Genomic DNA, 15,551 nt, shown 5'->3' with positions numbered 1-15,551 from the left:
TTTTTTTTGTATTTATATATGTGGCGCCATTCTACATGGTTCCACCTAAAAATTAATTTTTTATGGTCCCTGTTGACGTGGCAAGTTGGTGGCGCCATTTAATTTGGCTCTACCAACTTTTACTATAAATTTTAGATATTTTACTGTTTTATTAAAAAGGTGGATCATTAGAACTTTTTTAAAATTTATGGGTTAATTTTAATAAAAAGGCCAACCCATGATGTGGTAGGTTGATTGTTGACCGACATTAATTGACTATTGATGAACTATTGGTCATTCAAAAATCCTTAAAAATATTTTTAAAATGTAAAATGAAAATTGTAAAATTTATAAAAATTAATAAAAAAACTATGTAAAATTTTAAAATTTATTTTAAAAAATCTATAAATATATATTATTTAAAAATATTAAAAAGTTCTAAAAATTGTAAAAAAATTATGAAAAAATCTTAAGATTTGTAATTTTTTTTAAATATAAAAAATAAAAAAATCATTAAAAATTTAAAAATTAATAATACTATAAAAAATTCAATGTCTAAAAATTATATATTTAAAAAAATTATAATAATTTTTAAATTTTTTGTAAAATTTAAGAAGATAGTTTTAAGAAAAATTGAAAAAAAATATTTTTAGATTGTAAAAATATTTTTATGATTTTAAAATTTTTCATATTTAAAAAGTTACAATTTTTATATATTGTAAATTTTTATGAGTTTTTAAAATATTTTAATATTTTTAAATTTTCAAATAAATTTTAATATTCTTATAATTTAAAAAATTTAGAACTTTTGGATATTTTTTAAATAATTTATATAGATTTATATATTGTTTAAATAAATTTTTAAATGATTTTTTATTAACTTTTTTACGTTAAAAAATATTTTTTTACAATTTTTAATGATTTTTGACCCGTCAACAATTGATCAGTGATTAACTTACCATGTCATCAATCAATACGCCATATTATCAATAAACTGCCATGCTATTGATGACATGGCACATCTTGATTGATCGACTTTTTTTTAAAAGATCGATAAGCTTTTTATATCAAAATGAGTAATAGAGTAAAATTTAAGAATAAAAAAAATGTTTATTACCAAAATGATAATAAGGAATATAATTCGAAAATTAAATTAAGAAAAGCATTATCGTCCTTCTCAGTGAAGTAGAATTGCTGTGATTGAATTACAGTCAAATATACCTAACATGTCACTCCTTTCTAAATACAAATTGCTTGAAAAGTGAAGGGACCTGACCTAGAAAACCAAATGGAATAGGGGTCTTCTATGAAAATATTAATTATTTAGGCGAGGCTTCCTTTATGTTGTTGGGTTTATATTTAGTTTCTGTTTACGGAGAGAACCGGGTTTGCCACAGCCAAAATTTTCTTGGCCGCCAAGCTCCCACGAGCTAACCGACTCATAATCTACAGAAGAAGGAAAAGAAAGGTCTTGGGTTTCGTGGGATTCAATCGCTGATCATCCAATGGCGTCTGAGAAACGGTGTCTATACGAGGTTTTAGGTTTATCCCGTGACTGTTCTCAAGATGAAATTCGCTCCGCCTACAAAAAGCTCGCTCTCCAACGCCACCCGGACAAGCTCGTTCAATCCGGCCTTTCTCAGGCTGAAGCCACCGCGCAATTCCAAGAGCTCGTCCACGCTTATGAAGTCCTTTCTGATCCCAAAGAACGCTCTTGGTACGACTCTCACCGCTCCCAAATCCTCTTCGCCGATCGCAACACCTCCGCCAATTCCCCCGTCCCCGACCTATTCTCTTTCTTCTCCAATACCGTTTATTCGGGTTACTCCGACTCCGGTCGTGGCTTCTACAAGGTTTATTCTGACCTTTTCTCTAAAATTTATGCCAATGAAATCAACTTCGCTAGGAAGTTAGGGCTAGGTTTAGATATCGTAAAAGAAGCTCCTTTGTTGGGGAATTTAGAGAGTCCGTACGGTCAAGTTACGGCTTTTTATAACTATTGGTTAGGGTTTTCTACGGTTATGGATTTTGTTTGGGTTGATGAGTATGATGCTATGGCCGGACCAAACCGGAAATGGCGGCGCGTTATGGAGGAAGAGAATAAGAAGTTGAGGAAGAAGGCAAAAAGGGAGTATAATGAGACGGTTAGAGGACTGGCGGAGTTTGTTAAGAAGAGGGATAAGAGGGTTATCGATATGAGTGTGAAAAGGAAGGAGGAGATGGAAAGGAAGAAAGAGGAGGAGAGGGAGAGAAAGAGGAAGCTTGAGAAGGAGAGGTTGGCAAGAGTTAAGGCTTACGAGGAGCCTGAATGGGCGAAAGTCGAAGAGGAAGAAGTGGACAATTGGGATGAAATGGACGAGAAAGAAAGAGAGAAGGAAGAGTTCTATTGTGTGGCCTGCGGGAAGAAGTTCAAGAGTGAGAAGCAATGGAAGAATCACGAGCAATCAAAAAAGCATAAGGAGAAAGTGGCGGAATTGAGGGAATCATTTATTGAGGAGGAAGAAGAGGAAGGGGATTTAGAGGTGGAAGCGGATCTGGAGGACAAGTTTAGGGAGGGTTTAAGGATTAAAGAGGAAGGGGAGGATGAAGGAGAGAATGGAGTAGGTGAGCTAAGTGAGGGGGATGATGGGTTTTTTGATGCTGATGCAGGGGATGAAGATGAAGAGGAGGTTGAGGTTGATAGTGCTAATGATCATGATGAAGAAAATAGTATTCTTGAAGCAATGGTGTCTGGGCAGAAAGATAAGAAAAGTGTTTATTTCAAGAGCGAGGATATGGTTTCGCCTACAGGATTTCATGTCAAAGATGAAAGTGATGAGGGAGAATTTATGAATTACGGTAACCGGAAAAACAGAAGGAGAAACAGAACAGGGAAGAAAGAGAAGGGTAAAAAGAATAGTGATGATGCCATGAAAATTGATGTTAACGAAACTAAAAGCAAGAACAAAGAAGTTAGTGTAAGCGATACAACACTGCATGGGGAGGAGAAGCAACTTGTAGAAGATGAGGGCAGTAGTGGTGAAAAGGATGATAAATTGGGAAATGGTGATAAGGTTTCAAAGCAACCTGTTGATAGAAAAGGGAATACAAAGAAAGAAACAAATACCAAATCAAATAAATCATCTAAAGGAAAGAAAGCAAAGGTATGCTTTATTCTCCATTTTTATTGATATTACCTTCTGATGAAACCATTGCTAGTTACCTCCGTTTATAATATGTATATATCCATTGATATATGTAGTACATGGAGAGAATACAAGGAACTAAATAATTGCTTGCTTCTTTACATGCATCTGCACGCACAAAAAAGGTTTTAGTTGAACCATTAGTTCATTGCAGTATTTATAGTTAATATCATGTATATATTATTGCCACAAATAAATTCGGCTTGGAGACTTTCTTGATTATAGTAATTGTTGTAATCGTTGTAATGTGGTACAAAATTAGTTGTTAGCAGGGGAAGAATATGACATTGGAATGAAGATGGAAAACTCGAAACAACGGATTATCTAACTAGTTCTACTTGAAACCTTTGAGCACATTTCTCATAAGATAATTTCATGTACTTAATGCATTTTGTTTGAAATGTACTAGTACTAATGACTTATGCTTGTATCTCTAATTTCTTGGCTTATTGTCAAAATATGCATTCACATGCAGGCAACGGCAAAGCATTCCAGCAATGTATGTGAGACATGTGGAGAGGAATTCCAATCGAAGTATGTGAACGTTATATTCTGATTGCCATTTATTAAAAAATAAATATAGAAGCATTTTGCATCACACTTTTCATGATTGTATTGTGTTTGTGGCAGGAATAAATTACATAAGCATCTGGGAGACAGTGGTCATGCTACGTTGAAATTCCGATGATAACAATGAGGTATCCTATATCACTATTTGATTTATTATCAAATGCAGCTAATTCAAAAGTAGCATTTCCGATTTTGGATTTTATTTTTTATTTTTTCATTAAAAACATGAACATTGACCAGGTCTTGAATGGAAAGATCTATTCGTGTAAAATGTTACCCTTATTTTGAGTTCAATAGATTGAATGTGGCTTTAAACAGCCATAAAATTCGTTATTACCCTGCTTGAAACGATATGGTCCAATGGTGTTTTCTTTTAAGTCAAAATATGTGATGATAAGTCCTTGTACTCTTCATAAATTTAGAATTTAGTCTTTATACTTTCATTTTTAGGAATTTAGTCCCTTTATTTTTCAGATTTTAAAATTTTGATTTAACTATCAACTCTGTTAAAATTAGTTTGTTAAATTTAGATTCATTACAACATTTTTTTTATTACATTGCTGTCAAATGAGGTTTTTGTTTTATTTCAAAATGTCAACACCAACCAAGTGAAAAAAATAAAAATTGAGAAGTGGAGGAATTAAATTCCTGAAAATAAAAAAGAACTAAATTTTAAATTTGTGAAGAGTACAGGGACTTACGGCATAATTTAACATTTTTTATGTTCAGTCAGCAACTGTAAAGGAACGACTCTCCTGCAATGTATGTGTATTAAAGAATCAAAGATACTCGAGAAATATGCATTAAGAGGTATAACTGCAATTTTGAAAATATTCAAAATTCGAATTCACTTGATTTATTTGATAATTAAATCGTATATATATTTTTTAAAATTTTTTAATAATATTATCCGAATTTGCTTACCCACCAAATTTCAGAATTTATGAAATTAGTTTTGAAGGCAACCCTTGAAGTCATGATGGGCACATCTGTTAAAAGGGAATGCTAATATTGCTTCTCTTAGCTCATTCGGCGCACGCACTCTAAATCCTCTAGGTGCATGAAATTTGATAGTGCCGTTCATGTATATATATACTTGTTTTGCACACATACAATCCGCAACAGTTGCATATAGAGAAAGGTTCTGGAAAGTGTTCTTCAACCATTTCATTTTCAAAGTGCCGCCCTTCATCTAAGTATTCGATGGTACCATGCCAAGCATGTCGAGGCAAACTGTGATAGGATTATGATCCGAATTTTCACAAATTGGTTCACCATCGATATGGAGTGCAACGTCAGCACGGTAAATAATCAAGTCAAACGGGGGTAATTTTAGCAATATGATCAAATGAATCTAAAATGTCGGGTGGTGCAAATTGGGGCTCGAGAGACCTCAAATCTTAAAACACGGTGTTTATTTCATTAAATAAACTTTATTATATAAAATTATTTTCAACAAAAATTTTATTATCATATTTAAACATCTAGTAGAGATGTGCAACGCGCATGAGGATAATGACAACTATTCAATTTTTAATAACAAATAAGTTATTACAATAATTGAAAATGCATTATTTTAAATCAAGTTTCAATCTAGCATATATTTATTTTAAGAGTTTTATTAAAATTTGAGATGAGAGACTATTACAAAAAAATTAATTTAATAAAGACTGTACTTCATGTTTTATGGTTGTTAATAACACAAAAAATTGGTTCTACAACAAATTTGATAATTATAATAAAATGTTGCCATAGAGTGTGACTAATATAAAAATGATTGACTATATCTTATTCATTTAATCTTTTATAAGAATGTTCATTTGACCATTAAGTGTTTTGAATATGTAAATGCATGTTTGCAATCGTGCACAATAAATAACCCAATTAAACACAAGTATGGATAAAGATTCAAGCATCTAAGCAAATCCCTTTAACACCAATATATATACATATATATGTGATTGAGGAGAGGCAAATTCTGTCTAGTAAAGTTGGCAAAGCTTTATTTGTTAAAAGTCAACAAATTGCTAACGAGTTAGTATTGTCTCTAATGATGGTTGTCTCCCAATTTTATTAGCGTTTAAAGAGCTAACAATTTATAGAGAGAACACTTGTCAAGTGCCTAAGAATGCTAAGCATACACCTCAAACCCACGCATAGTTATAGAGCTTTCTATTTTTGTAAAAATACTAGCAACAGCATGACACATTAAACATTTTTTTTAGAAGTTGATAATTTTTGAAGTGAAATAGAGCGATAAATAGCTTATGTGTCAAAATGAGACAAAATATATAAATTTCAAAATGAAAAAAAAAATAATCTAAGAGAATAGACTCTTGTTGACACCTTAATAATCAGAGTTCAAATCCTGTCGATGTAATGTATTCTCTTAATTTATAATTTCACTTTATAAAAAAATAAAAAAGAATAATTCAAAAGTTAATATATATATATAATTCAAGAGTCAAAGCCTAAGCATTTTCAATATTATTACTACTAGAATTTGTGTATCCTCGAATTTCACCATTTATTAAATTATTATTAAAGGTTTAAAATTAAATATGTAAAAAGACATTGAATCATGCGTCATGACCCTTTTATACACTTCCTCTTCCTCATTATCAAAATTTTATATTTATAAATTATCATTTTTCTTGAATTGCATGTTTATGTAATGGTGTTACAGCCGAAAATCAATATAAAATTTTTGGTTAAAAATATAAATTTGCCATCATAACGAAATATTGAAGTTTGCCACTGCATTATTTTGGTTAAATTTACCCCACAATTTTTAAGTGATTGAATTTTACTATTACACCTTAAATTTTATTGAATTTTGTCATAATTTTTTGATGATTTTCAAACATTTTATTTCAATAGTTAAAGATAATTTAATTTATAAAATAATAAAAATTAATAAATTAACAGAGAATTTTTATTTAACAAAAAGACTTGAAAAATAAAAAAGTTAGCCTTACCCTTTTTTAAATAACTGCTTTTATTAATTGTTGATATTATATTACATTATTATTTTTAAATATTAATTTTTTTATAAATCTTCCTTCAATTTATTTTAAATTAAAATTGAATCACAAATCAAATTTTAATGACAAAATTTGATCAAACAAAAATAAAGAGACAAAATTCAAAATAAAATTAAAATATGGTTAGAATTTATTTTTAACTCAAAAGTACAATAACAAATATTAATGAATCAAAACAAATATAAATTTTAACATTAAGCATAAAATTTTTGTAATTCTAAAAGCAAAACAAAAAAACTAATAATATAAAAGGAATAATATACTAGGTAATAAGCGTTATGATAGTGATATGGTTTTTGTTTTATCCCAAAATGATGGGTGTTAGTACTATCACTAACTATGTGGGTGAAAATATGTGTACAGTCTTTACAAGTGTGTTACACTAAAATGTTCTTTACTTCAACAACACACAAATCTATCTGCCTTCTCTTCATTTCGAAAGAGCCATGTTCGAAATCCCTACCATTTTTCCACTTACCATGTCATCAGCTTCACCTGCATCTTGTGTACAAGAAACCAATGAAGGAAGCTTCTGATGTTCCTTCACTCGGCGGAAGACTCCACCAAAAAACTCCTTATTTGACCCGGTAAACACACCTATGGATGTTATTAAAATAGTACAATGAATGTTCCCTGGACAACTAAAAATGAAGAAAATATGAAGGAGAGAGTAGTATTCAAAGAAGAAATAATCTGTATTACACGGACTCATGTCTGAGGGTTGGACACGGATATACCCATGTTAGAATAAAATAAATTTTGAATATATAATGCCTTTTTAGTGCTGACTCTTCGTTTTCCTTCAAGTAGCAGTGTCTAACACATTGTCAGGCAAGGGTATGGGAATATGACCCTCAAAAGACTTTTCAAATACATGACAAGACTTAAAGGAAATCAAAGATATCAGTGCTAGACGCATTCCAATATCCAACACTCACACTCGGAGTCCGAGTATCATATCACCAAACAAACTGTTCTGAAGGGAAGCTCTCAGAAAACTAAAGACTTACCCCACGAATCTGCATGTAACTGTTCAGATGTAAATATCAACAACTCCAAATCATCAATGTAACTTATCATCACTGAATTTTCCATCCCCATGAGCTGAAGTAGTTTGTTGTAATTCCTTTGAGATCTACATTTCAAAGATGACATGGAAGTAAGATGAGTTGAAAATCGAACTTTAAATTAATTTAATCCATAATTTACACGTTGAAGCAAACCTTTCCATGTCTACTGGAAAAAAGTATAAGGCAATGTCATGAAGATCTAAACAACCATTCTGGAGTATATGAGAGTGAAGGTGCCACTGTTGAAGCAGATTAACCTGAAGAACTGCAGGCATTTTCTTCGAAAACTCATATGCTTTACGATGGACTCTGCATGGTGGTAGAGCCAGGAAATCACCATACAACTCACCCGTGGTATTGAAGAATTTGAAACCTCCCCTAAAAGAGGAGGGGAAAAGTCAATACTGTGAAATAAAACATACTGAAAGTAGCAATGAATGCAAACTCTACATGCAAATTGCATGCTAGAATACATATGTAGAATAGAACCTTACGAAGTTTTCAGGCTTCTGTTGTTCAGACTTTATTTTTCTCTAAAGTACCTGAGTTTTGGACATGAGCTATGAGGATACGACTCTCCAAATACATAGAAAATCACAAACCCGTATCTGACACATCTGAGTCTGAGTAAACATAGTTTCAAGCAATATAGGTAAACTGAGACAGACTGCTTTAGAGTTTTGATGTCATAAGCATAGATATGCTAAGAATAACAGCATTATTGAGAATGATGAATGCTTGTTTAAAAGCCTTTTAAACAACTATAGGTCAAAGTAATTAATCCTCAAGAAATCCATGCCATTGTTCTATTATATGAATTATCTTGACAGAATTCTCAACAGGTTGAAATTTTGGGAATATAATAAGAAAGAATGTTGTGCGTGCAATATCGGGAAACAGCATGCTAACTTACATCCAGGTAGGATGTAGAGAAGGAGCATGTGGTCGATATAAGGAAACCTTAAGTCGACTCCAGGTTTCTGTTTTCGGGACATCGGAGTTCTCAGGTTCAGCAGCACCATGAATGTTTTGACCTGAGAAGGAGTTTGTTTAAAGAGCATGTCAAATATTGATCAACTAGAAAAAGTTTCAATATAAACAATATCACCATCATAACCTGAAAATGATAAAACCTGGATGATAGATGCCATACAAAATTAGAAAATCAAGTTTAGAATTAACTTGCCTGAACTCATAATAGTTGTATGAAGCCTTGATGGCGAAGGTCGGCTGGATCTCATAGCATCCTCGGTCTTGGCATGAAGCATTGTGAGCTCTTTATTAGGTAGGATGGTATCCGATATCTTCCCTTTGCAAGCATTCTCTTTGTTGGGAACAAGATCGGCTCTTTCTACTGAAAAAATAACATACAATAAGAGCAGATAATTTGCCACAAGAAGCTAAGACCATAATGTTAATCAAGTAGCTGACAAATGCAATATAAGTGAAGGATAAACTCAAATAACAGACTACAGCAACAGTAGCTTTATAAAAATCAATTTGGACCACTTTATTTACTTGAAATATCAATGCTTCTTATCATGTAGCACCATGCAGATTGAAAACTAAGCTCAAACATTGATTCGCTAAGACCGGAAATATTATCACGTAAAAAGGTCTGGCATACAAGTAAATTCCAGTAAAAATTAAGCTCAAAATACAGTTACATGGAAGTCATATTGATGAGATGAGTATTAGAAACTGAATCCTAATTACAAGGTAATAGGTATAATACATAAGATCATAACTTTACAGCCACTATCATAGAAGTTTGGAACAAAAGATTTTCACCTTTATAACAATAAAACTTTTCCAAAGCAAATCTTGGATTTATTGTTTTAATTTAACGAAAAACACATAAACTAAAAAACATGTCAAAATGATATCAATTGAGAAAATTTCTTGCCTGCATTGGCAATAGACAACGTCTCTTTCATTGTGTCCGTTGCTTTAGAATCAACATCACCCGTCACTTCATTAGCAGCCATAACAGAAGATACCGGCTCTTCATTACTACCATATTGCTTTGAAGGTGTCCGAGAAGCCTTTTCTTCATCTTCTGCATTGGGGCATAGAAGTCAACATTACTAAGAGAGACCCATATAAGGTGCTGTAATACACAAGAAAATGATATGATATCAAGAAAGGTCAGCTAGCTGCAATCCTTCTAATGTGCTAATGCCTATAGTAAGCTGCCCTTTTTTTGCTCATTAACATTTTTATTTTGAGGCATTAGTTACTAGCAACATAGGGCTTTGTTCAGCTTGATCAGATTCAATTCTATTAGACGTACTACTTAGTAGTAGAAACTTGGAGAGATAGAGGAGACTGTATCATACCTGCTAATTCCTAGGATGAGAATTAGGCCTATTATTCATGCAAAATAAAATGCAAGGGCACCATTTTTTTTCATTCCTATGCCAAACCTGCCAACAATGCCTATACAAGTGTTTGTTTCTTGAAAATAAAATTAACATAAAGTTCAAGTGCTTTATTTCTCATTTTCCCAACAGGAAAAGAAACCTACATTTTTATCAAAGCTGAAACTTTAGGAAAATAAACAACCTTGATTTAAGACATAAGGTATCATAAAGAATAACAAAAAATTGAAATCGTGTAGTATTGACTCCAGCAAAAACTCAAAATATATCATGATTTCATTCAAAATATATATATCATGATTTCGACCAACCAACTCGAAAACACACCTAGTCAATCACAATGTTTATCTTGCTGTATCCTGAAGAACCTACTCCAGCAGCTTGATAGAAAAGTAAAATTAAAGGCTTTTACATGATTACATCTAATATACATAAACACACCATGTGGAACTTCTTTCATCTTTACATATTTCAACATTCTCAAGACAAAGTTTATGCAAAAACAAAAGAAATAGCAAAAAGTCAGTGAATTTATCACCTTCTGACTTGTTTGGCCTTTCAACTGAATGTTGATGCCTAATAGATGAACTGATCTGCCCACCTCGGCCTCTAAGAACGTTCTCAGATCCTAACTGTAGAAAAGTAGGACTTCTTCTTACCTTTATTGGGTTATAACAAGGGCCAGCGTATTTGGATCCCATAAACACCCTCTTTGATGGAGATAGAGTGAAGTTTGCGGGCACAGGTTTTGACCCTGAGTTACTATTTGAAGGAAGTGCCCTTTTTGGTAATGGTAAGCCGGATGATAGCTTAATGACTTCCTCTGTAGGAAGGAACTTCACTTTCCCAGTTTCAATTGCTTTTTGCCTTTTACGTGGAACCTGTCCCCATAAGTCAAAATAAATTTTTGTAGAGGAATCCAAAACATTTTCTGCCTGGCCAGAATTCAGAGAATTTATATCATTCTTCGAAAGGCATCCTTCACATATCCAATCTTCCAAGCCATCCCTCACTACAACCCTCATGCAATAGCTTCCAAAGAAAAAGAAAGAAAAGAAAACATATCAGATTCAGAACTGAGAGTTGAATAAATATAATATATAACTACACATGAAGCAATTAGTTTAAGATGTTATTATTCTAAGCCAGGCAAGTAATTTAGGGTGATACTTGATAGTAGTTTCAGAATCAGATGCAGCTGATTCTGAAATGTAATTGGTAAAGTTAGGAAAAGGAAACCAAACAATCATGAAATAACATAAAAACACAAAAGGAAATAAAAGCATATCAAACATAAAAGACTTTGCTTGTTTGCAAGAATGGAATATATTTTACTTAATTGTTAGGTTCCAACGCCATTTTCCTACTTTATCACATAACTATTAGATTAAACATTCTTTCTTCCTTATCTGTTCTCCTCCCGACCAGGCAAAAGCTTTAAGATCAACCGATGGTTATCTTAGAAATGACATCCAATGGTGCATTGAGAACATATAAGGCTTAGCATGTTTGGAAGAATGGAACATATTTTACTCTTATTGGTAGGTTTCATAGCAATTTTCCTACTTTATCACTTAACTATTAGATTAAAACATTCTTTCTTCCTTATTCGTTTATATCTCCCAAACAAGCAAAGCCTTGAGAGAGTAATCGATTGATAACTTACAGATGGCGTCCCATGGTGCATTGAGAACAGCTTCTAATTAGTTCCTCAAAACCAACATCACCACATATATCACATATCTTGTCCTGTACAAACATGGCAACACCCTATAAGAATTTCGAATTATCATTGGCCACTTAATAACAAGCAAATAATCAATACAAATAAAATGAAGTTGAAAAAAGCTTTGATTACAATCAAATAATTCAATTAAACAACACGGAACCTCTGCACAAGCATTAGGTATTCAACATCATGTATATTACTTCAATAACAGAAGTGCATTTGAGCATATGATATAAACCAAAAACCAAACATTTATAATCCCACAGTTTAACTAGGACAGCGTGAACAATGTAATTTTTTTTTTTTTGAAAGAATAAAATCCCATCTTTACAACATCAAATATATTTCATTGTTTAACAAGATCAAAAGGTTGACTTGAAAACAGCCACCGCCACCTAAAGAACTTTTCCTATTATTGTTTCTAACAGTACACTATAATAACAATGAACACCATGCCTGAAACCAACCATGCTAAAAAAAGTACATTGGCAACTTTAAAAAAAAATGTCCAGAAATAGAGACGATAAATGGAAAGTTTCGAGGTTGTTGAGCATTTTACCAAGTGGGTATCTCTTGATTGTCCCATGCAAGTCTCGTGGCGGGTCACACTGTATATAAATTGTTGTTTTTCTTTCTGTGCTGACTCGTTTTGAGCCTTTGGGTTTTGGGTTTTTTTATGCGTTCTCCGGTGGAAGAAAGAGAAAGAAAGCACCCAAAGGAAGAAAGATTAGTCCCCCCCCCTTCCTTACAAAGCGAGGGAGAGCGAAGAAGATGAGAAATTGGAAGAAATTGAGAAGAAACTCGCTGGGAAAACAGTGGAATCCTTTTTCTACTACTACCAGTCACGATAATAAAAATAATATTAAAAATATTTTTATTAAATAAATGAGGTTTGTGAAATTGTGATGATATTTTTTTTATAATAGATTTGTGATAATTTTAAAAGTTTATGATTATTTCATATTAGTATATAAATATAATAAAGTTTATGAGAATATCTTATTTAACTTATTATTATTTTAAATAAAACATTATTATGTTATTATTTGATTTCGAATAAATAATATTTAAATTTTTAATCATTTTCATGAAAGTTTTAATTATTTTTTTAACAAAAAATTAGCTTATGATATTAATATCTTGAGAAGTGACCGTTACACTGCCCCACCCTCCTTAAATTTAATTGGCTTAGTTTGGATGGGCGATTGGGTGCAGTGCGGTGCGTTTAGTTTATTTTTTATCTCATGCTACAGTATCGCTATAATATCTAATCTCATCGCCACCGTTGTTTTTACACTAACCGTAGGTAAATGCACCGTCTATCCAAACTCAGTCGATGCATTAGATATCAAACTTGAAGAAATAAAACTAAACAGCGGATAGAGACGATAAAAAAGATGAATAACAAAAGAATAAAAACAAAACAAACTTCTTAATAAAATGAAACGGCTCCCCTCTGCAATTTCATGCTCATCACCAACGTAAATCGAAACAAATCTTTTTCCCACTCTCTTTGGTGATGGAATGACTTCATTGAGCACAACTTTTAAGATAAAAGTTTAATAAATAATATTTTTACATAAGTTGTATTTTTACCTATAACAATCTAATACTCATTAATAAGTGTGTTACTGATGTGATGTCGAGTTGAATTAGTGTCGTAAGTAAACTTAATACTGATTCAATAAGTGAAAGTATTAAAAAATAACTTTTAAACCATTAATAAATATTATGTAATAAATATTTTTGTATTTTCATACTTTTATATAAAATTTATAAAACAAAATTTGCACTTAGGAAAAACATACAAATAATGATATTTAAATCTAAACCACCAAACATCTTAAATATTTAATTTTACCATTTCAATTTGAAAATATATTTTACATATTTTTTCATCCAGATCATATTTCTATGTATCAACTATTGTTTAAGTAAATTTGCCTAAGAAGTCCCTCTATTATATGGACATGATTAAATTAGTCATTTTATTATTAAATGAATTAATTTAATCATTTTACTATTAAAAAATATCAAATAAGGCCAAAGTATACCAGAGTTAACATATAATGTTTAAAAAAATGAATGAAAGCTATTTTTTCATCTCCGGTTTAACTTTAAACAAAAAATTCCATTTGCAATACCATAAAAATATTCAAAATATTAATCATGTTAATCGTAAATGTCAATTATTGCACAATAAATGATAAATTTATTGAAATTTAGATTTATTTGATTCTTTTTAGTAGTAGGACTAAATTGATTTATTTGATAATAGAGAGACAAATTTGATTCGATTTCAATAGTAAAAGACTTCTCAAGTACATTCGTCCTATTATTTAAGTATGTGAGTGAGTTGTATCACCAACTTAACAAATAAAAGTACTAAAATACCACATTTTAAATAATTAATAAATATTATAAGGTATTTTCATATTTTTATACCTTAATATAAAAATTAATAAAAAAAACTTAAAATTTGGAAAATAAAAATGGGTAAACTATAGAAATAGTCAATTATGTATGGTTTAAATTATGTTTTTGTTATCAAACTTTAGTTTGTTACAAAATGGTCACTAATAATAACAATTTGCAACATTTTGGTCACTAAGCTATTAACTACCACGTTAAATTATCATTCTGAACAAATTTTTTTAATTAAATTGCACATCTAATCCCTATACTATTTCATTTTCTTTATTTTCCTCACTCTTTTTTTCCTTTTTTTTTACAATATATTTAAGAAGTAAAGGAGATAAACTTAGTTTGTTGATTAATTTCATTGTATGTTAAGACTCTACAATTATAATAAAATTACTCAAACTCAAACAATAAAATTAAATTCAAATCCAATTTTTAAAAATTAGAACCAAAACAAAATTTAATTCATCTAAAAAAATTAAATTTTTAACAAATTTAAAATAAAACCTAAATCTATCATAAAACTTTATGTATTATATTCCTTCATTCCTACTCTTTCACTTGCTTAACTTAAACAAGTTAGAATTGTGTTGGGAAATATACTCATATTGTAGTAAACATCTAACGGTTTTCTATGTATTTGAATGATGAATAAATAAATAAAGTTAATTTCACATCTCACTATTATATATTTTATGTTTTTGTCTTTCATGTTTTGCGTACATAATGTAATGGCCTAAATTCAAAGTTATCGGAACAGTGGTTTCGTAACCACAAATCCGATTTAAAGAGAAATTTATTTCAATATTTTTACATGAAAATTGATATGATAGGAAAATCGTATAAAAATATTGATAGAAAAATTTTACTGATTTAGTGGTTAGTTAGAAAAAGAAATTATTGAAGAAATTGGGTAAAAACAAGATATAGGGACCTCTATCTTGAAAAAGTGAGTCGAAAATAATTTTTTAAATATTTATGAAATGTTATTAGTGTGGTATTAAAATTTCGTTAGGAAATTTTAATGTTTGGGTAGTCAATTAAATAAAAAGGACTAAATTATAATAGGTGTAAAAGTTGCTAGAATGATTAAATAGCTTAAGAGTCTAATGAGAAAGGATTTAAAAGGAAATTAGACCCAAAAGTTATTTGGGCTGGATGGCAAGGGTATG

At 30.8% G+C, this 15,551-nt stretch overlaps 2 protein-coding genes across 3 annotated transcripts; one reads left to right on the top strand and one right to left on the bottom strand.

Moving 5' to 3' along the window:
• The first annotated feature begins 1,333 nt into the window (after positions 1-1,333).
• On the top strand, positions 1,334-4,067 carry LOC107951227 (DNAJ protein JJJ1 homolog). Its single transcript, XM_016886184.2, has 3 exons — positions 1,334-3,122; positions 3,640-3,698; positions 3,795-4,067. Exons 1-3 carry the CDS (start codon positions 1,485-1,487, stop codon positions 3,850-3,852), a joined length of 1,755 nt encoding a protein of 584 aa, XP_016741673.2. The 5' UTR covers positions 1,334-1,484; the 3' UTR covers positions 3,853-4,067.
• A 2,952-nt stretch (positions 4,068-7,019) lies between these two features.
• On the bottom strand, positions 7,020-12,848 carry LOC107951228 (uncharacterized). Of its 2 annotated transcripts, none has more exons than XM_041083236.1 (9): positions 12,518-12,848; positions 11,896-11,978; positions 10,768-11,261; positions 9,755-9,907; positions 9,035-9,202; positions 8,762-8,882; positions 8,002-8,226; positions 7,789-7,913; positions 7,020-7,375 (listed from the first exon to the last, which is right to left on the bottom strand). In XM_041083236.1, the coding sequence occupies exons 1-9, from the start codon at positions 12,542-12,544 to the stop codon at positions 7,209-7,211; spliced, it is 1,563 nt and encodes a 520-aa protein (XP_040939170.1). In that variant the 5' UTR covers positions 12,545-12,848; the 3' UTR covers positions 7,020-7,208. The 2 variants fall into 2 exon arrangements, with proteins under 2 accessions (XP_040939170.1, XP_040939169.1); XM_041083235.1 differs by having other exon boundaries at positions 11,896-11,999; positions 12,518-12,803.
• Positions 12,849-15,551: the final 2,703 nt, after the last annotated feature.

Source organism: Gossypium hirsutum, chromosome A12 (assembly GCF_007990345.1).
Source record: "Gossypium hirsutum isolate 1008001.06 chromosome A12, Gossypium_hirsutum_v2.1, whole genome shotgun sequence".
In the NCBI taxonomy this organism is placed as follows: Eukaryota; Viridiplantae; Streptophyta; class Magnoliopsida; order Malvales; family Malvaceae; genus Gossypium; species Gossypium hirsutum.
The sequence above is the reverse complement of the archived record's forward strand: the minus strand, read 5'-3'. Positions and strand labels throughout refer to the sequence as shown.

What these genes read in the sequence shown, in the direction of transcription:
- LOC107951227 (XM_016886184.2), top strand. Translation starts at nt 1,485, where the DNA reads ATGGCGTCTGAGAAACGGTGTCTATACGAGGTTTTAGGTTTATCCCGT. An exon ending in CTAAAGGAAAGAAAGCAAAG is followed by an intron (nt 3,123 to 3,639) that starts GTATGCTTTATT and finishes ATTCACATGCAG; the next exon opens with GCAACGGCAAAGCATTCCAG. An exon ending in GGAGAGGAATTCCAATCGAA is followed by an intron (nt 3,699 to 3,794) that starts GTATGTGAACGT and finishes TGTTTGTGGCAG; the next exon opens with GAATAAATTACATAAGCATC.
- LOC107951228 (XM_041083235.1), bottom strand. Translation starts at nt 12,544, where the DNA reads ATGGGACAATCAAGAGATACCCACTTG. An exon ending in TTTCCAGTAGACATGGAAAG is followed by an intron (nt 7,914 to 8,001) that starts GTTTGCTTCAAC and finishes TTTGAAATGTAG; the next exon opens with ATCTCAAAGGAATTACAACA. An exon ending in GTTACATGCAGATTCGTGGG is followed by an intron (nt 7,376 to 7,788) that starts GTAAGTCTTTAG and finishes TAACATCCATAG; the next exon opens with GTGTGTTTACCGGGTCAAAT.